General features: G+C 38.8%; 3 protein-coding genes across 4 annotated transcripts in view; 2 read left to right on the top strand and 1 right to left on the bottom strand.

The window, feature by feature from the left end:
- Window positions 1-8,820, top strand: part of bub3 (BUB3 mitotic checkpoint protein) — a 42,007-nt gene extending 33,187 nt beyond the window's left edge. Inside the window, exons 1-8 of one of the 2 annotated variants that reach the window (XM_072373144.1) lie at window positions 4,211-4,383; window positions 4,987-5,181; window positions 5,270-5,339; window positions 5,436-5,587; window positions 6,077-6,235; window positions 6,379-6,556; window positions 6,739-6,955; window positions 8,602-8,819. In XM_072373144.1, coding sequence (XP_072229245.1) covers window positions 4,987-5,181; window positions 5,270-5,339; window positions 5,436-5,587; window positions 6,077-6,235; window positions 6,379-6,556; window positions 6,739-6,955; window positions 8,602-8,611 — 981 coding nt within the window. In that variant the 5' untranslated portion in view covers window positions 4,211-4,383 and the 3' untranslated portion in view covers window positions 8,612-8,819. Of the gene's footprint in view, window positions 1-4,210; window positions 4,384-4,986; window positions 5,182-5,269; window positions 5,340-5,435; window positions 5,588-6,076; window positions 6,236-6,378; window positions 6,557-6,738; window positions 6,956-8,601 lie in introns of those variants that run through there. The other variant, XM_072373145.1, reaches the window with a different exon arrangement.
- LOC140278195 (carbohydrate sulfotransferase 15-like) overlaps window positions 1-20,431 on the bottom strand; it is a 234,996-nt gene that overhangs the window by 82,823 nt on the left and 131,742 nt on the right. The gene's annotated exons all lie outside the window — the stretch shown is intronic.
- hmx3b (H6 family homeobox 3b) lies at window positions 1,410-3,089 on the top strand. Its single transcript, XM_072373147.1, has 2 exons — window positions 1,410-1,689; window positions 1,983-3,089. Exons 1-2 carry the CDS (start codon window positions 1,410-1,412, stop codon window positions 2,573-2,575), a joined length of 873 nt encoding a protein of 290 aa, XP_072229248.1. The 3' UTR covers window positions 2,576-3,089.

The following is a 20,431-nucleotide window of genomic DNA, read 5'->3' as shown; positions in this document are numbered from 1 at the left end:
GTAGCTTTTCACAAAACACAGTGTTGTCCTTTAGAGCTGGAGAGCGCTCCACGAGCTAAAAGGACAGGATGTGTGCTTGTAGGTTGAGCAAATTCAATTTGTTTGATTAGTTCTCTACATCTGCTTCACGTTTAATTCAAATAGAGAATGTTAAATCCAGATTATGTCTTTTTATATACTGTTTATAAGCCTGAGAGGAAACTGCATCTCTCTCTAAATGCTGTATATAAAATATTGGGGTACTTTTCTATTTCAGGTTCAATATACCTTCTTACATTCTAACATTCTTAGTTGTTTGATTGAATAGAGTCTATCAGTAAAGCCATAAATGTTACCTCAGCCTCCCTCCTGATCTTTTCTATTTTATTGACTTCAATTTGACATAATCTAATCTCACTTGACGACTCATTACACATACAAATGTAATTTGGTTCATCCGAGTACCGGAGTTACTGTTATATTTGGCAGAAACAATAGTGTTGTCATCCTCATGCATTAGATCACCTTCTGGCCCTGTGGGGATTTATTTTATTTTTTTTGTACAAAGCTGATGTGAAAAGGTTTTATCATGACGGTAAGCATTCAGTTTGGAGTTTGCCTGAGGCGTTTCCTGACTAACTGAATTACACTGAAGTCAGTGAGCTGCTGTCCAGGTGAAATGCACAGTGCATGTCGCTGTCCTGTTGAGCAGAGGAATAACAGGCTGAATAACAGGCTGAAGCTCCACAGGTCACATAAAAATATCCTACATCAATACATTTTCAGTTTCTTTATATTTCTTCTTCTAGTGATTAAACCCACTCATTTTCATTATTGTCCGTGTACTTTTCGGAGTTCATAATCGTGCGTAAAATTGATCAAATCTATAGGAACAATTAGCATAATAAGGCCAAGCAGCTTTGAGTCGCGTTTATGTAATCATCTGTGAGCCATTTATTCAATTTACTGGCAGGTGATTGCGGCTCGTACACGTCAACCCCCTCACCAAAAAAAAAAAAAAAAACCGGAGACATTTACCTCTTTAATTTAATTGGATGATAAGTGGGTCCGTTACTGTTGAGCTCAGAGCCAAAACGCTTGCGCGGCCTTTTTCCTTGTCTGTTCTCGTCACAGCCCCTCGCGGTTTCATCTCAAATCCCATTTGCTATTGTATCTACCCAATAGCAGAGACCGAGCGGGTTTTAACTCGGATGGCATTTCTAAATCATCATTCCAATCCAGCGGAAGTTTGACGCAGTGATCTCTGCGCTTTCACTACAGAGAAGCTGGGGCGCATCGTCTTGCAGACTTTATGACTATTCCCCCCTCCTACTCTCACGTATTCTTTACACAGAGGCAAATATTATTTGAGCTGTTTTCTTCGAGATTTTTTTTTTTGGATGTTGAGCCATTTCGGACAGTAAACGGTGATGGCAGACTCTGATACGCAAGAGGCTCGCCAACCCGCCAAGGAGTCACCGTTCTCCATTAAGAACCTGCTGAATATTGAAGAAAAACCAGCGAAGCCAAAAAACACCATTGGTTCGAACAGAGGAGTTTTCGAGGGCAGCTTCTTTTCTCGGCTTGGTGATTTGTCTCTGCCTCGATTTGAGCTGCCCGCACAGAGAATCGGACTATCGGCGCAGTATTTGGAAAGAGCGTCTGCCTGGTGGTACCCATACACTCTCGGAGCCCATTTCAAGACTGGAGGTAAATTATTGTGGCGTAACAAATGAGGGGATTTTAGTGTTTAGTTTTGGGGAAATCTTTTATTTTCACTTGACAGCAAAAAAGGGCCTTATTTTCCCTAGCTTATTTCATGTCATCATGAAGGGACACCACGAGTAACCAATCATAATCTGTTTAAAGGTATCTAAATCAAATATCAACATTTGACGAAAGGAAAAACGCACATCGAGCTTAAAAAGAACTTTTAAAAAAAAGACAGTGGTATCGCATGGTTTGATGGCTCAATGCACTGACTTCAAATATTTTTCCTGCAGGATCTGAGAAGGTCAACCCGAGAGAAGCATCACCAGCACCGGACAGGCGCTCTCCGGATCTCCAAAAAAGTGACCTAGATGCCAAAGAGGAAAGCGCCGACGACGACATCGCCCTGGATGAAAGTGACGCGGAAGAGCCAAAGAAGGAACAAGACCAGGAGGATGATTGGAGGAGGAAAACGGACGAACTGGACTCCGACAAGAAGCCCTGTCGGAAGAAAAAGACGCGCACGGTGTTCTCCAGAAGCCAGGTCTTCCAGCTGGAGTCCACTTTCGACATCAAGCGCTACCTGAGCAGCTCGGAGAGGGCCGGCCTGGCCGCGTCGCTGCACCTGACCGAGACGCAGGTGAAAATCTGGTTCCAGAATCGGAGGAATAAGTGGAAAAGGCAGCTGGCCGCGGAGCTTGAGGCGGCCAATTTGAGCCATGCAGCGGCGCAGAGGATTGTGAGGGTTCCCATACTTTACCACGAGAGCGGGACCTCAGAAACGACTGGGGGCCCCGCTACAAACTCGGCCGGCAACCAGTCATTGCTGGCTTTTCCCCATCACATGTACTATTCCCATCAAGTACCACTGCTGAGGCCGGTTTAACTACTATTGTGTCGTAATTTACTGTACATATGTTTCTAAATGAGAGCAATTCAAAATCAAATTTTGTATATTTTGTAGATTCAACGGACACTATGTTAGGTATTATTATTATTATTATTATTGTTATATGTGGCAGTTCATTACTAAGTGTCCACGCAAGTCCCTCTTACTTACTGCACAGGGATAGCAAAAATGTATTGATATTATTCTTATTGTTGCTATTATAATGATGAATCTGAAAAAAAATCACATATTTTAATGTATTCAGTTGTCAAGAATTGACTCGTTTCAAACAGGGTTGGATGTCTATATGTATTTTACATAAATCTGTGTCAGTGTTTGTACCTGAAAATGTGGAATTTATTATTTTGATATTTTCAAATTCGTGCAATACTGTTGACTTCACATTGGCTAGCTTTTGACACCCATTGCTCAGTTTTTTTTGTTTGTTTGTTTTTTATAGTGAGGACAATCATGTGATAATTAAAAGATAAAGTTGCAGGAATACAGACAATTTACATTTTATGACAGAGTAGTTTTAAAGCCATGAAAGAGCCAAAAAAATAATAGAATCTGTTTATGTGGGTTTTTTTCTTTCTGATATTGGTATTGAAATTCTGTATATTCTATGCTCTTACTCAGTAAAGATATGTTCCAAAAAGAGATTTTCACCATCATTTTATCCGAATCTTTCAATCAAGTGTCAGACAAGCATTGATGTGCTTTGGTGATCTGTATGTTTGAGACAAGGCAGACACATTAAGAGTTGAGGTCCAACAATTACTCTGGAAATATAACAAGGAGCAAAATTATAGTGTAATTTAAACTGATGCTGCTGATAATGGCCAACATTTTCTATTATGGCTACATTATGGACAGCATTTGAGAAACTAATTTTGGATTACTCTTCAATATATTTGATTACATTGACATATTTTACAGTACTTGATGATTCATTTACCAGACCAAAGATTAATTACACAGAAAACAGTGTGATATGATACATCAATAGAATGTCACATAAATAATATCTTAAACTGGACACAATTACAATACTAATTCAAAGGATTTATCATTGCAGTTAATCCTCTTGTTATTATTACTGTTGCATTTATTTTTTATACATTTAACCATAGGTTTAGATTTAAATCTTTTTCGGTTTGCCTAGCGTTTGAAAACAAATGATTTACAAGTGGATCTGTTAGCTTAAAAAAAAGATGAAATTAAAAAAACAAACAAACAAAAAACGGAATACAGGTAGAAAGATTCATAAAGTACAATAATCTTTAAGCCTAAACTTCATTAAACAGTTGTACAACTGTATATTCCAAGATAACCTAAAATCCATGTAATGTGTATACAATATATATATACATTATACACACACACACACACACTTATATATATATATATATATATATATATATATATATATATATATATATATATATATATATATATATACTGTATACACATATGTGTGTGAGAGAGAGAGGGAGAAAGAAAAGGGCGAGCGAACAGACCACGGTCATGTGATGCACATAGGAACAACGGAAATATACGTCAGAGTAAAATTGACCAATGAAATCACAGGCGCGAACTTGAATATTCGTTTCAACCAATCACCGTCTTTCAAGAGTATCTACTGCGCTTACCATGCTAGGAGCTAGGTAGCTACACGCATCCACCCTGCGTTCTAGCATCTTTCATGTTTTATACTTTATATCTTTACACAGAGTAAAGAATAATAAACAGTCCTGCCAAGTCCTACACAGTCAGGTGTAACTCTACGACAGCAAACTGAAGCGGTAAGTACACAGAAACTGTGAATATCGAGGCTCATAACCGTTACCGTGACCGTCGCATGCTAGTGCTAGCAAATACTAAAAGCAGTGACGGTGAGTTGGTGTATAAAACGGAATAAGTAATGTTGTCGGTATTGAATAAAGTTATATGACCTGAAATCTGCAAAAGTGAAGTAATTGTACCCCCAGCTGTCAGCAATTAAGCACGTTATTTACTTGAATTTGTAGCAACCTATGTGCTAACTTTAGCAAAGAAGGGCTTATTTGCTAAATTCACATGAACAAGATATGAGAAAAAATAGAAATAGAGAAAACCATTACAACCAAAATGGCAGTGTTAATAGATAATGGAGATTTGCAGGCGATTTTCAAATGATTAAAATAAAACCCACTCAATTTATAAGTTATATTCCTGAAGCTATGCTCTTTTGTTGAGCAATGACTATATTGTTAGTATATATATAAATTACTACAATGGTGAAGGAATGCAAACTATTTCAAGATGATGCAAAATAACTGCAGTCAGCTTTGATAATTGTGACTGCCGTTCTTGGAGGGTTACTATGTCTCAAAATCAGATTTAGAGATTACTTTCCTCTTTTGCAGATGACGGGTTCAAATGAATACAAGCTGAACCAGGGACCAGAGGACAGCATCTCTGCTGTCAAGTTCAGCCCCAGCACAGCCCAGTTCCTCCTTGTGTCTTCCTGGGACTGTACTGTCCGTCTCTTTGATGTTGGAGGCAACACCATGCGAATGAAGTACCAGCACACAGCCCCAGTTCTTGACTGTGCTTTTTATGTATGTCACACATTGTTTAGGGTCCCGATTGCCGTATTGTGTTTTAGTAAGTTTAGTGCATACTAATAATGTTGCCTTTTACTTGCAGGATCCAACACATTCATGGAGTGGAGGTTTAGATGCTCAGTTAAAAACTCATGATTTGAACACAGACCAAGGTATATTTAGAAATGCAAGATGAAACTTATGTTTTAACAGCTTAATGTGTATTAGATAGAAGTTGTATGTGTTACATATTCATTCTTTTCAAACAGATACAATAGTTGGAACACATGATGCCCCCATTCGTTGTGTGGAATACTGCCCAGAGGTTAATGTCATGGTAACAGGCAGCTGGGACAGGTCAGTTCGACTGTGGGACCCACGGACTCCATGCAACGCAGGCACCTTTACGCAGCCTGAAAAGGTAACAAAAATAGCGATGCCTCATGTTTGGTATAAGAATGTCAGTTTCAGATCGCATGTATTTTTTAAAAATAACAGCTTTTATAATTGTGTCATGACACCAATAGCCTTTAAGTCAGTAGTTGTGCTGCATGTTTTTAGGCCATAGTAACATTACAGTTTTTGGCTACTTCACTTGTGTATTTGAGGTTTTCCTGAAAGGAGCAAAATACTTGGGAACGGCATATTTTGTGAACATTCAAAAGATAAAACTGTAAGGAATAAATTTAATAACTGAGTAAAACATGCATTCTATACTTTAGTATCTTCCTCTGATATACAACAAGGTATCTGTGCAATTTGTAAGACTAATATTACATAAATGAAGATTTTACTTAATTGTTACTTGGTTATGTGTGTTTAATGTTTGTTAGTTATCAAATATTCAGAGGTGTGTTTTGTTTTCTTTTGTCTTACTGTCCACTTTTTTTTTTTTTTTTCTTCTTTAAAGGTGTATACCCTGTCTGTGGCTGGAGATAGGCTGATTGTTGGCACAGCTGGGAGGCGAGTCCTGGTGTGGGATTTGAGAAACATGGGCTATGTACAGCAAAGAAGAGAGTCCAGTCTCAAGTATCAGACTCGTTGCATTAGAGCCTTCCCTAACAAACAGGTAGACAAAGAATCATATAAGAGAAGCTGACAGTGTTAGAGCTTGACAGATGATTTAGTTTTAATAAAGTGTCATGTTTCAGATCCAGATTGCTAATGTGAGGAGGCTTGACATTAACCTCATTTTTACTGTTTTGACTTCAGGGATATGTCTTGAGTTCAATCGAAGGACGTGTAGCTGTTGAGTATTTGGACCCAAGCCAAGAGGTGCAGAAGAAGAAGTATGCCTTCAAGTGCCACAGGCTGAAGGAAGATGGAATTGAGCATGTCTACCCTGTCAATGCCATCTCATTTCACAGTGTTCACAACACCTTTGCCACAGGTTAGTTCTGGAGAAGGACAGACATTTGTTTCTTTGTAGATTTGGTGTATTTTTCTTTTCTAAAACACTTTTTGCTGTTGAACTCTCAGGTTTGAGAGAAATTCAGTTCATACACATTTTTATCTCTGCCGTAATGCAGCTTAAAATAGTCAAGGTTGACCTTAAGCCTCTTCTTGTGTCAGGTGGCTCAGATGGCTTCGTTAACATCTGGGACCCGTTCAACAAGAAGCGCCTGTGTCAGTTCCACCGTTACCCGACCAGCATTGCATCCCTGGCTTTCAATAACGATGGCACCATGCTTGCTATCGCGTCCTCCTACATGCATGAGAAAGGAGACATCAGCCACCCGGAGGACGCCATCTTCATCCGCCAAGTCACAGATGCTGAGACAAAGCCCAAGTGAGTCTACCTCCCCTCTTTTGTGCCCAGCACTGCATATTATGGCAGTTTGCTACTCTCCGGAATCTATGAGGAGTTCTTTAAACGGACAGCGACCAGCTGCAGCGTAGTCTGATCTGTATCTCTCTCTGTCCACTTTTCAATATCCGACAGCTGAAAGATGGACAGATGAGACCTCGAAAATCCTCTCTCCAGTTTGTCTTTGGTCGTTGTAAATTTGCACTCAGTGACCAGACAAACAGTCTGGCAATTCACTTAAAGCCAATTCATGTTTTCTGTGTCCGCTTTTCCACAAGGCGTGTGTGACATAAATTTCATCATCTGCATCAGGACGACCACATGCAGCCCAAAAATGTAGAACTATAATCCAACAAATCATTTGATAATTCACTAAGCGCTTAAAAAGAGTATAAATAAAACGCATCTAAATAGATGTTTATCTTCCCGGCTTTCGAAGGAGAAATTGCAAATGGCAGATATGACGTGTCCACTGCAGAAGACGGGGATGCAGGGAGAGGATACTAATAAAAGTGCTTTATTGCAAAAATATCCCAGAAAAATGACACGTGTCAGTTTTCCCCATCTGTTTCAAGCAAGCGAATAAAGGCGATTACAGAACCATGATCTCCAGTAATTGTGATAACACGAAATGCAGCTTCTGCTGAGAGGCATACAAGCCAAATAACTACACTTGACAAAGTTGTTTGATTTGGGTTATTAAGGTGCTATTTTTTCTCCCTGCACTATTTACCATCTGACATTTGATGTGAGTTTATATTTAATAGATTTGCTTTTACCTTTCTTTCTTTCAGGGCTCTGCTGGCCTTTTTTGTTTGTTTTTTTATGAGCTTCTCTTTTACTTTTTGATGCTTATCAGGGGTTTTGCATTTTGTGGTGAATTCTTTGTTTATGGTCATGAAACCTTTTGTGTAAAGGAGAGCATTCCTGATTTGCTGTTCAGCCAAAGGCTTTTTCTCATGTTCTCCCACTGCTGGTTTAACATCACGTCCACACTGAGGTTCAACTTTCTGAATGTTCTCTTTTGAGTTAGGCAGACTAAGAACTACACTGGCTCCGGTTTCTTAAACATGATCAAAAGGTTTTCATTGGTTTGTTGGTCAACATAATCCCAGCCCAAAACCCTCAACTTAAATCCTTCTTAGATTTGGTATGGTAAACGCTACTCGAGCACTGGATTTTTCTGGTTTGGAGCTTGTGATTTCGGCAGTTGAAATGAGAAATGTCTCCATGTTCGGCTGTGGCTCTGAACCAGTAAGTTGGTGGAAAAGTCTCTGCCCGTTAGTTAGTTTTTAAAATTTTTTTTAACCTAGTTGTAGTATTTCCAGTATTTCTCATATTACTTATTCAGCAACCACTTTTCATTTAAAAAGCCACATTTAGATATCCTCTAACCAACCTCAGGTGGTAAACCTGTAAGATATAATTTATTTCTTTTTCCCTAACAAACCCTCTACATAACATGTTTGTTGTTTTGTTTGTTTGCTACAAAGATGATTTATTATTTAGTTTTGCTCAAACAGAGCGATGATGAGACTGTTGTCTGAACATGGGATGTAGCTTGTATCCATACACTGATTGAATGATTTGCCAAACTAATTGAATCTTCTTGTGTTCTTGTTTTGCAGGTCTACTTAAGTGCACAGTGGAACAGTTCCCTCTGCACATGATGCCGTCTTCGTGTCGAGTTTATCTGCTGGCATCCAGTGTTCCTTCACCATATCGTTTCATGTCTTTCCATTCCAGTACACTAGTTGTTACTTGTGATGTTTGTTCCAACTTTCCTTTTTCCTGTTTTTTTGTTAAATATTTCATTGTTTCATGTATTGTCTTGTTCTTCCTTGAGTAAAGCTCAGAAAACACATCTTTCTGATTTTTTTTTTTTTAAACTTTAAAATTTTAAAAATTTTTATTTCTTTGGCTCAGTCTTTTTAGATTAATCTTTTTTAAACATGACGCCATAGCTGTCCTTGGATCAGTCTTTTATTACTAACAGATTGCTTAAGTTGACACTTGAGGATAATAATAAAAAAGTTCCCTCAAATTTTGACCTGTAGCATGAAGTTGGTTAATTCTCTACCATTTGTCACATGTGCTACCCGAGAGAGGGAAAACTTGAGAAATGTAAGGAATGTGTCAGGGCAGTAGAGGTTTCCCTGATGTGTTGAGGGAAAGTGATGATCCACTGGTCTTGCTGAGGGCTCCACTTGCCCCCAGACAGTGACCTGTGCTGACAGACATCCGAAGACTGTGCTTGAAACCAGCTTTTTCACTGTGGAAACTGCTAGAAAACCAGTAAACCGTATGACCTAGCTGCACCTTCCACACAAAGCATTTTAAGGCTCACTCCCAGATCTGTTGTTTGTTTAGTCATCATATAGTGAATATGCTGGTAATAGGTTCATATTTATTTACAACGAGCCCATCATTTTGTTCAGATGAAGTTAGAGTGGGATTATTTTTAATTTTTAAAGAATATCTCAATTTATCTGCCGTAGTTGAGCAAGTTGCTTCTTTGGTGACAGCGAGACAGAACGCAGACCTTCTCGTGTGACCAAGTGTTCAGCATCATTTGAAGGAGAGCAGTGAAAATAGCAGTGCCTTGCAAATACATTTTACTCCCCTCTTTCAGATTTTCAAAGGCAACTAACACACTTTCAGAGCTCCTTTAACCAAAGCAGCACAGATTTAGATGTCCATTCTGTTTAGGAGCTTGCCCCCTCCCCGCTCACTCTTTAATGTCTATTTGCCTCTGCTGCATCCTGGAAATGATGAATTCAGCTTGGTGAAATGATGCAACTAATTCCCATGATTGTTGATAATGAGTCTGCCTTTGAAGTTGGACTCTGACAGGAGGTTAATATAAAAAGGCATTCATTTTAGAACATGATTACTACCAATGAGGCAGACAGGATGGCCAGAGGTTTGTTGTTGGGGCTTGAGTGAATTCGGAGTCATCATTGTCTTCAAATAAATGTTATAATGGAATTCTTTGAGTGTGCATTAAACCTGTTGTTTTTCTTGTCTATTGGGTAGCTGTTTCATAGAAAAAGGTAATTAAGCAGCTACGTTGACAGGTGCATTAGAGCAATTAGTATTTTCTATTCAGTTTGCAAAGAGCCACGAGTGTAGCCTCCTTTTATTTGACACAATTAAGAATTAATTAATTTAAGTAAAAGCTGCAGATAACTGTGTTGCATGAAGTATCCACATCTTCATCCAAACCAGTCTCAGAAGAGCTCTCTCTGGGTTTTTTTTTTTTTTTGCTCCTGTAGGAAACATCCAGATAACCACATCTGTGGTCGTGTGACTGAGCTCTGGTTTCCAACCGCTGAAGCGCTGCAGACAGTTTGGCTCTACATGAAACCGTTACATGACAATTAAAATGGGTGATTGTGCTGCAACAGCCTGTCAGGTGCATTTAACCCAACCACAAAGGGCTCTTATGTTCACTCAAGAGGGCATGGATGACCTTCAACCAGACACCTTATCTCTCAAGACAAATGTCCAATATTATATGAAGCTGATGATACCGTCCTTCACTGGCTGTGGAGAAATGGGGGAAATCACATGATGTGTCAGGAAAATATTGACAACGATACATGTTCTGGTTTGTCTTTTATTTCGTTGCGACTTGCTGCAGATGATTGACACAATACTATACTGCTGTTTCTTATTGCTTTAACAGTGTGCATTTATGATTCCATAAAGTATAAAGAAGCATAGTTATAATTAAAATTGGAGGAGCAGGGGACTGGGTGGCTTTATCTCTGCTAAACAATGTCTCAGTGGAATCCCACCCATAAGTGTATCATTTGTTTTATAAACCAACAAGTCTGCGTCTGCACATTTGATTACCTTTGTTCCATAACACGAGGGTTTTAATTCAATTCAATTCAATTCAATTTTATTTATATAGCGCCAGATTACAACAATTGTCATCTCAAGGCACTTAAGTAATATAGTCCAATTCAAGCCAATTGGAATTCAATTCATTGTAATCATAATCCAATTAATTCATATAGAGCTAATTCAAAAAATTAATATCCTAGCTAAGGAAACCAACAGATTGCACCGAAATGTGTCTTCAGTCCAATCTCCCGTCCTGAGCGTGCCTGTGGCAACTGTGGAAAGGAACGACTCCCTTTTAACAGGAAGAAACCTCTGGCAGAACCAGACTCAGGAAGGGTGGCCATCCGCCTCGACCAGCTGGGGTTTGAGAAGACAGAAAAGAGGGAAAAGAGGGGGGAAAAACACCATAACGCCATTCAAAGGATATCTGTTGGAACAGGGAAACATAGGTTAATAACCACAATAATGTCACATGTACATAAAATCAATTTTGAAATTAAACAGGGGGAAAAAGAGAGCAAAGTGAGGAAAGGTGTGACAGATGAGGCCCCCAGCAGTCTAAGCCTATAGCAGCTTAACTATGGGATGTTTCAGGATTACCTGAGCCATCCCTAACTGTAAGCTTTATCGAAAAGAAAAGTTTTAAGCCTAATCTTAAAAGTGGAAAGGGTGTCTGCTTCCCGGACATTTACTGGCAGCTTATTCCACAAGAGAGGGGCCTGATAACTGAAGGCTCTACCTCCCATTCTACTTTTAGAAACTCTGGGAACAACAAGTAAACCTGCAGTTTGGGAGCGAAGTGCTCTGTTAGGAAAATATCTTACAATTAAATCTTTAAGATATGATGGAGCTCGGTCATTAAGAACTTTATATGTCAGAAGAAGAATCTTAAATTCTATTCTGAATTTAACAGGGAGCCAATGAAGAGAAGCTAAAACTGGAGAAACATGATCTCTCCTGTTAGTTCTCATCAGAACTCTGGCTGCAGCATTTTGGATCAGCTGGAGGCTTTTCAGAGAATATGTGGGACAGCCCAATAATAAGGAATTACAGTAGTCCAATCTTGAAGTAACAAATGCATGAACTAGTTTCTCTGCATCACCCTGAGACAGGATGTTCCTGATTTTAGCAATATTACGAAGGTGAAAGAAGGCAGTCCTAGAAACCAGTTTTATATGTGCGTCAAATGATAAATTCTGGTCAAAAATAACTCCAAGGTTCCTCACTGTAGAACTAGAAGCCAAGGAAATACCATCTAGAGTAACTATATAACTAGACAATTTCTCCCTGAAGCGCTCAGGTCCAAAGAGAACAACTTCAGTTTTGTCTGAATTTAAAAGCAGACAGTTCTGAGTCATCCAGGTCTTTATGTCTTTAAGACAGGCTTGTAGCCTGACCAACCTGTAGGTTTCATCTGGTTTCATAGATAAGTACAGCTGAGTATCATCAGCATAACAATGGAAATTTATGCCATGCTGTCTGATAATGTTACCTAATGGAAGCATGTATAAAGTAAAAAGAATCGGTCCAAGCACAGAACCCTGAGGAACTCCATGACTTACTCCAACGTGTGAGGAAGATTCTTCATTTACAAGAACAAACTGGAATCTATCAGATAAATATGACTTAAACCAGCCTAATGCAGTTCCTTTAATCCCAATAACATGTTCAAGTCTCTGTAACAGAATGCTGTGATCGATCGTATCAAATGCAGCACTGAGATCCAACAGGACAAGCACAGAAACAAGTCCGCTATCAGAGGCTAACAGGAGATCATTGGTAACTTTCACCAGTGCTGTTTCTGTGCTATGATGCACTCTGAATCCTGACTGAAACTCTTCAAACAGATTATTTCTATGTAAATGATCACAAAGTTGAACTGCAACTATTTTTTCAAGAACTTTGGACAAAAAAGGGAGATTGGATATAGGTCGATAATTAGCCAACACTTCTGAATCAAGAGTAGGTTTTTTAAGTAAAGGTTTAATTACAGCAACCTTAAAAGTCTGAGGTACATATCCTGTCAACAAAGACCGATTGATCAAATCCAATATGGAAGTGTCAATTAAGGGGAAAACCTCCTTGAACAGTCTGGTTGGGATTGGGTCTAACATACAAGTTGATGGTTTAGAAGAGACTATTGCTGTTGTTAGCTCAGAAAGATCAACTGGACAGAAGCTGTCTAAATACAATTCAGGTTCGAAAGATACTTCTAAAGCTGCTCTACTTGATGATACATCAGTGATAATAATGGGAAGGATTCCATTAATCTTCTCTCTGATAGAAACAATTTTATTGATGAAGAATCTCATGAAATCATCACTGCTGAGAGTTAAAGGAATACATGGCTCAACAGAGCTCGGACTCAAAGATAATGGTGGTTACCTCACAATTTGGAACAAACCTCTGTTCTTCTTTCATTTTAGGTGGTTGCATCATGAAAATCGTCCGTTTGCACATGATAGCCTCTAAACTGGCCCAAAATCCTGGTCTTGTCCTCACTAACTGCTTTTTTTCTGTACATTCATGCAGGGGAATAGAAGTCTGACCCTGTCACTTGGACACGGCTGTGGCCTGCCACAGCACCTCACTCCGAGTTGCTCCTGCCCCAGGGAGGCTTTTAAAGAGCTTTGGTGGGCAAGACAACATCTTCTCAAGAGCCTTGTAGTTACATTAGAGCCTAATTAGACGACGAAGCTCAAGGCCATGAAACACACTGCTAGGTGTCACACTCACAGCCATCCATCTCTGTCCAGGCCCGACAGGCAGAGAGCACAAGGCTGTATGATGAAGGGGGCTCTCATCCAAATCAGAAATCTCCAGGCATCACAAGAGGGTCACAGGTTTTGGGTTTGAGGTTTCATTTGATGGAGATTATTCATTGTATAGATGAAAAGTGTGGCATTGGTGTTTTTTTCAAATCAGGCCCCTAGAATCATTAAACCAGATTAATTTGATCATTTGCTACATTCTGTGAATGAAACATGTGCTATGCTGGATTACATTGGTAAGATATATTCTTTAAAAAATCATGTGAAAATATCTGAGAGTACAGCTTGTGATTATATTTTGTTCATAGTTCCCCGGTGAAGAATCCTTCTACCCTTTATTGAATGGAACCATATAGTTTGTGTTGTTGGTTTTCACTGAAATATCTCATCAGCTTTGGACTGATTAATGGGAAATTACGTGTGGAAACTCATGTCTCCCTCAAGATGAACTACAAACTTTAAGGCACTTGGACAGTTCATTATGTCTACGCTGTCCTGAAAGTTACATGTCAAGACAACCATGAATCACTCACTCAGAAAGGGAAATTGTGGAAGTTAGTGCTTCAGAGGATAAGAAGTGCAACACTCAGATGCGCTTTCATGTCACCCGTCAAAGTGATTAATGTGTGTATAAAGAAGATGAGGCCAGTCAGGGTAGTCGAGTCATGTTTGAAAATGTATGGCCCAGAGCTACCAGATCTAAAGGTGAACACACACATAAAATGTCTATGAACTTTGTTTGGCCATCAAAGAACACAAGCTGTTTTTTTTTTGTTATGCTGATTGAGATATTCAAGTTTTGTTTCAAATAAGTGTTTGAGGTGTTGCCAGCAAAACAGATGGTTTCTATTGGTGAAGAACACCTTTCCTATGTGTTGGGTGTCATACTGGACCAAGACTGGGTTGTTCATTTCCTCGAGTGATGAAACCACAAGCACTTAGACATAACTGATCCATATCCTATAGCAAGTTCAGCGCATCACACAGCATACTCCATTTGAAAACATAGAACCTGTTGCATTGTACGGACAATTTTGCGGTCAGCTTTAGAGTGACAGGCAGTTTTTTTAAGTGTCCAAAAATAAAGAGAGGGCACATCCCAGGGGGTACTTTGGAAAACAGTACGTTGTTATCCCTATTTAAACTGAAATCAGATTGCAGGCTTTTTGAGGCCAGCCTCTGTGTACGCTCTCTGTGTCTATGAAACTCCCTGTGTTGTTTAATGGGTTCATAGCCACAGGGCAAGGGTTACAGTTTGTCCTTCCTGCAATTAGCATTCACGGTTAGCTTAGCAGAACTAATGCACCACATCTTTGAGGCTCAGGTTTCCTCTGCACCTCTGAGTGACTGCGGGCAAGATTTAACGGACTGCGTGTATCTATTTCAACCTGCCTTAGTGGATGTTATTGGCAAAATCCCCTTAAGTATACCGGTTCAAGACAACTATTATCACCCAATTAAGTGTTACGGTGTCACACTGTTACTCTTAGGAAAGTAAGAGGAGACGGATAAACTCTTGCATACAACGTGGTGATGAAGCCGAGTGTTATGCAGTTACAAGACTATTAACAGAATGGATGGAAGAGCTACATAACCAGATCAGTGTGCCTCACTTCCACTTCTTTGTCAGTCCGTATTTGCTCCTCATATAATTCACACATATTGCGTCATATCAAAATGAAGTGTAATTTGCCCTGTCACATCTGGGCATTTGGGTCAAGACATCATGATCTCACGGAGGTGTTCCACACAGGAACATTAACACCAAAGCTATTGTGGTAACGGTTGTGAGCCACAGGGATCTCATGGGTCTTAAGTGACACTGCTATTAAAATGAAGCAGCTTTGAGCTGTATTCTGCCATTTATCTTTCTTTTTGTTGAGTAATATTGCATTGTATACATATGAATTCATGGTTTATGTAGGTTAACTGTATTATTTTGTTGGAGAACTACAGAAAGTATGTAGGCTGCAATGTGGATTGTGGGACTCTCAGTGAGTGAATTCAACCTTTTACATTAGTGGAAGAAAATGGAAACTTCAGAGGTATATTCCAAAACTGATAAACGATTAAAGTGTATTCAAATGAAAACAACAATCTAATTCAAACTGCAAATTTTTCTATTTGATTTGAATAAGATATATTACAGGTTGAAAGAAATATAGAATGCACTGACATACAGATATAGCAGAATGACAGGGCGATGGTTTAAATGACAGCCATTTATATGTCTACATTTATAAAGATCGGGTTGGTTGTATGGCTGGAAGACTATCATAATTAGATTTAAAACCAACCAACGACACAATCCCATTCTCATATACTGTATATACCTACAACATCCTAGAACTGACAGTCAGTAGAATAAAAAATGAAAGAAAATGTTAAATATGACCAGTGTTTTGGGGCAAAACAGAAACAACTCATTTTATAACAATTTCTCCAATGTCTCCACTCATTATGGACGTGGAAAAGCATTTTTTTGAGCATGTGCTTGAACTCCAACCTGTGGCTAAGCAAGGAAAAATCTATGTTATTGAATATAAAATACATTTCCTAAGTGCGTTCTGTCTGAGTGATCAGTGATTGCGGTGCATTATGGAGCCAAATCAATGACACAAAAAAGAGGTGCTTTCATAAACAGCTTTTGATTATTGGACATTATTAACTATTCTGAATTCGGTAAAGTGAAAAAGTGTTTTGCCCATTGACTCAGATAGAGATTAGACCAACTAATGTGAATGCAGAGATCAATTTGCACATCTAATAATGTTTCTGTATGTACTGCAGCAGGGCATTGAGAAGTCCGGTACTAATTCATCATCGTCCGCACATTATATTATTATTGATGGCTCTTGCCTTGGGCAATTCCATTTGTTTTTCAGTTTTGTGACGGGCAGCAGACTGCTGGATGGAGCTTTACTCTGCAGCTCTGCCAGCAGCATCACACGCAGCACTCTTTTGACTTATGTATTGATCATCATGCCTCTCAATAATCTGGCACCTGACACATTTCACAACATTATGTGGAACAGGTCAGAGGACAGTGCTAATGAAACAGTGTGATGGATGTTGTTATTCCCAGCATTAACCCGCCATTTATGTGCGCATAACTGCAACCCTACAGAGCCTGCTGGGATTGCTCTGAAAATAAAGACCTGACCATTCATTTGAGGTGGTCCAAAAGCATCTAAGTGGCATTATATTAGTGTTGCAGCGCAACAAGCATTTTGCTGGTTGCTTTAGTTGTCACATGTAGTTAATGTAACTGAATGCTTCTTAAACAAGTAAGAAACCATTTGGAAATAAGCTGTATATAAACTGCTATAATACAAGGTCTCTAACAGCTCCGAGAAGTCTTAAAAACTTTGAGTGGGCAAATATTTTCAGATTAAATCAAGATTAAAAAAGATTTAAAAAAGGAAAATTAACCACATACCAGTTTCATTTTTATGTCTGGCAGATAAAAGCAGATCTTTTTTTTTTTGTCTCAATTTTTGTGGCATCTTAAAAGAATAAACAGCAAACGACATGATAAAAATCACACTGTGTCCATGCACTCTGAGCAAAATCACGAGAGAGGTCTGAAACACCAGGCGTAAAGTGAGCTGTATAACTGCGTACTCTCTGCTCCGCTACCTCTCCACTATACATCCATTCCGCCCGACTAATGTATCCCTCTCAATAGTTGGGTATGAGAGGAGAAAAGACTGCTTGTGTGAAGCACAGAAAGCCCCACCGTGGTCATGTTTGCAACAGTAATTGGCAAGAAAGCTTCATTTCATTCACCCTTGTATGTCTTTTGTTGGTCTGTAGGTTTTTACAAGTGCAGTGCCTTTGAGGGTTGCTTCACAACCTGGCTAATTTCTGCAGCTTGCATTTGCCATTGTGCCTATTTCTTTATTTTGTGAATACACAATGGTACAATTTTTTCTTTCTTTTTCTTTTTTTTCTTTTTTACACAGAGGTGCATGAAAAACTGATAGAGCATTAAATAGAGTTCTGATGATGCTAAATTTTGAATGTCTGCATGAGGTGGAAAAAACATTTTAACTCTTCTTAATCCTGCTGCTTTCACACTCTGAGAGCTTTACAGCCGTTCGCCACTATGGTAATGGTGACAGGACAGAGGTCGGTGGGCATAAAAGGGATTGCTTGTCTCCTTTCATCATCACATTCTAGTGGTTGTATAAAAGCCTGCAGAATGTAGGGTGTAGTTGTATTTTAGCCACAATTACACTTTATCCTATTGTAAAATGCATTCAGAGATTTTTGACTGTGTTTCATTGGTCCATTATTCTTATGAGCCCTCTTAACCCTCTCACACATGAGTTCTGTATTAACCCATTAAGAGCTGAGGCGTCCTCTGAAAATGGAGCTGGTATACCCATATGTTTTATCAGGTCTTAATGGGTTAAACACAGCTGTTTAACTACTATTTGCTTTTGAAATTCAGCTACTGTAGATTTTATTCAGTATCATTTCTCCTCTTATGTTTCTTTGACTGCTTCATGAAAACTATGCTAAGCCTTTACCTCTGTATTACTGTTGTACGGCAGTAGCTCCCAACTGTTTTTGCTTTATGTAAATTCCTCTGACAGGCTGTTTAATCGATTAATTGTTTTTTTTTTCTTTTGGATTGTTGCAGGTTTTTCACTGATCATCTTTTCACCCTAAAAGGAATCCTGGCTCCCCTGGTTGGGAACTTGGGAACTCCTGAATTTAGAGTTTTTGAGTGAAAAATGTTCACGACGAGGTTTCATGGGTTCCAGTATTTGTTTAAAAGCTACTGGGTGGCTTCACATAATATGTAGTAAAGTGGTAGAATTGATCTAAGTACAGTTACTCTAATTTTGTATTTAAAACCAATTTAACTTTAATCACTTGGTTATTTTCTTTTTTTATGACACTTTGTATTCCCACTCCAAATTATAAACAATACTCACAATTATGGATGTGATATCTTTAGTTAATTAGGACCTGATAAATTAAGATTTCTATGGAAAAGCACTGAGAAAATGTAGTTGATCAAAATTAGAAGATTATTTTGACAATCTTTTGCACAGTTTTAATGGGCTCCACTCTAACCAACTACATCCACAAAATGCCCATCATTTTTCTGCAATGAGCATTTCCATTCTTAAATAATTCAAGTACATTTCTGTGATAATAATACTCACATATGGTTCGGGTTAAGAAAAAATGAATGGTCAAATAAGATTTCCACTTGATACAGAGGACATTTACAGTGTGGTGTACTTGGTATTTACTACGTTGCTCTTCAGTAAATCAATATTTATTCCACAAGACAATTATGTTTTCCATGCAATGTATCCTTATGCTTGTGATGACCTCTGACTTCTCTCGAGCACAACAAGGTTTGACATTTGTTTGTTTTTGTATAGTCAGCTTTTGATGAACTGCCATTTACTTTAATACAGACATTCACAACCCTTGAAAGACAAATTCTAAAGTTCTCCATGGTTTGTCCTGTGATTTCTGAGCAAATACTTACAAAATGATAGCATTCCCATCATCTTTACTGTACTTTGGGTTTGTGTTAGTTATATTTTAGGATTCTGATATGCTAAACTGAAGTGTTGAATATGGTAAAAATTACACCTGCCAAAAACCTGCATTGTAGCATTCAGTTCAAGTTGGTTTCTAAATGACAAGCATGGTTGTAGACTCTCAAAAAATGTGCTTGTCAGTAATGTGAGAAGTGCAGAAATTATTTATTTTTGTGGTTAAAATGAAAATCTCTATGGTGAATATCTCAAAAACTTGGGCAAAGAAAGATGACATATGTCATTTAAGTGAGAAAATCAGCTTTTTCAAAATTTTGGCTTTTACGGTACAGCCTTAGCTATTCAGGAAAAGCACATTTATGAAATTGAAAGTGGTTGTTATTACAGGCAGATAGGAGATGTAGAGGGATGTGGAGAATTAATGGCTGAATAAAAAAAATCACAGGTAGTTTCAGACATTTTAGTGTTTATGTTGAGGCACAGTCAGAGTCATTCCTGACTGTTTTCCCCACTTACAGTAAATTTAGCTTTTCCTGTAGGGTTACACTCTCAGTGCAGCACAATTTCATCTCTAGAGCCCTTTACAGATGAAACAGGTTTGCATCTCAGAAAATATTACGCTTAAAAAGAGCGTTTTGACATCAGTCTGGTCATAACCTTTGAGCTAGTCGAGTTGAAGCGGCAAAGTCACAAAGAAAGGAGCGTTTGCATAATGGGGTCAAACTGTAGAATATGTTCAATGCTGAAATGACAAACTATATTTGTGTTTAAGCAGTTGAAAGGAGTTTCAGCTGCAACATTTTGGACAGGAAACGGCCATGTCCTGCATTAGCATATGTACAGTGTTGTGGTGGAGCGCTGAGTGGCTGTTCCTAAAAATGTCATCTGACAGAGATCAGTCCTTTGCGGCCAGGCCAGGGTGCTATGTTCTTACAGAGAAAGGGTCAAATGAGTCAGCTGACCTGGCAACCCTGGGGATTGTGCTGAATGGCCAGAGGTTGGAGTTTAACACCTGTTCTTCCTGAAAATGATAGTCTTTTTCACTTTACTTCCTGGACACAGTTTACCAACAAAGCATGGACCTTACAGATGATAAGAGGCCTCAGCTTTAGGTTACTTCACATATATGTGTGTACTGCAGAGGACAAGTGTATGTTTACTGCTGATTCTATTCTACCATGGATTCACCTCAACTTGATATCTAGCTGGATTTCCATTTTAACAGAACCTTCATTGATTCAGTATCCAGAGGAATTGCAGCCTGGATCAGTTTACCTTGTTACCTTGTCACACTGTGTTCTGGTCTG

The sequence above is a fragment of the Leuresthes tenuis genome, unplaced genomic scaffold (genome assembly GCF_036924035.1).
Source record: "Leuresthes tenuis unplaced genomic scaffold, fLeuTen1.0.hap1 SCAF_20, whole genome shotgun sequence".
Taxonomy (NCBI): domain Eukaryota; kingdom Metazoa; phylum Chordata; class Actinopteri; order Atheriniformes; family Atherinopsidae; genus Leuresthes; species Leuresthes tenuis.
The sequence above is the reverse complement of the archived record's forward strand: the minus strand, read 5'-3'. Positions and strand labels throughout refer to the sequence as shown.

Bases quoted from the DNA above. Each gene is read 5' to 3' on its own strand.
- hmx3b (XM_072373147.1), top strand. From the start codon at position 1,410: ATGGCAGACTCTGATACGCAAGAGGCTCGCCAACCCGCCAAGGAGTCA. The intron at 1,690-1,982 runs GTAAATTATTGT...TTTTTCCTGCAG, and splicing joins AGCCCATTTCAAGACTGGAG to GATCTGAGAAGGTCAACCCG.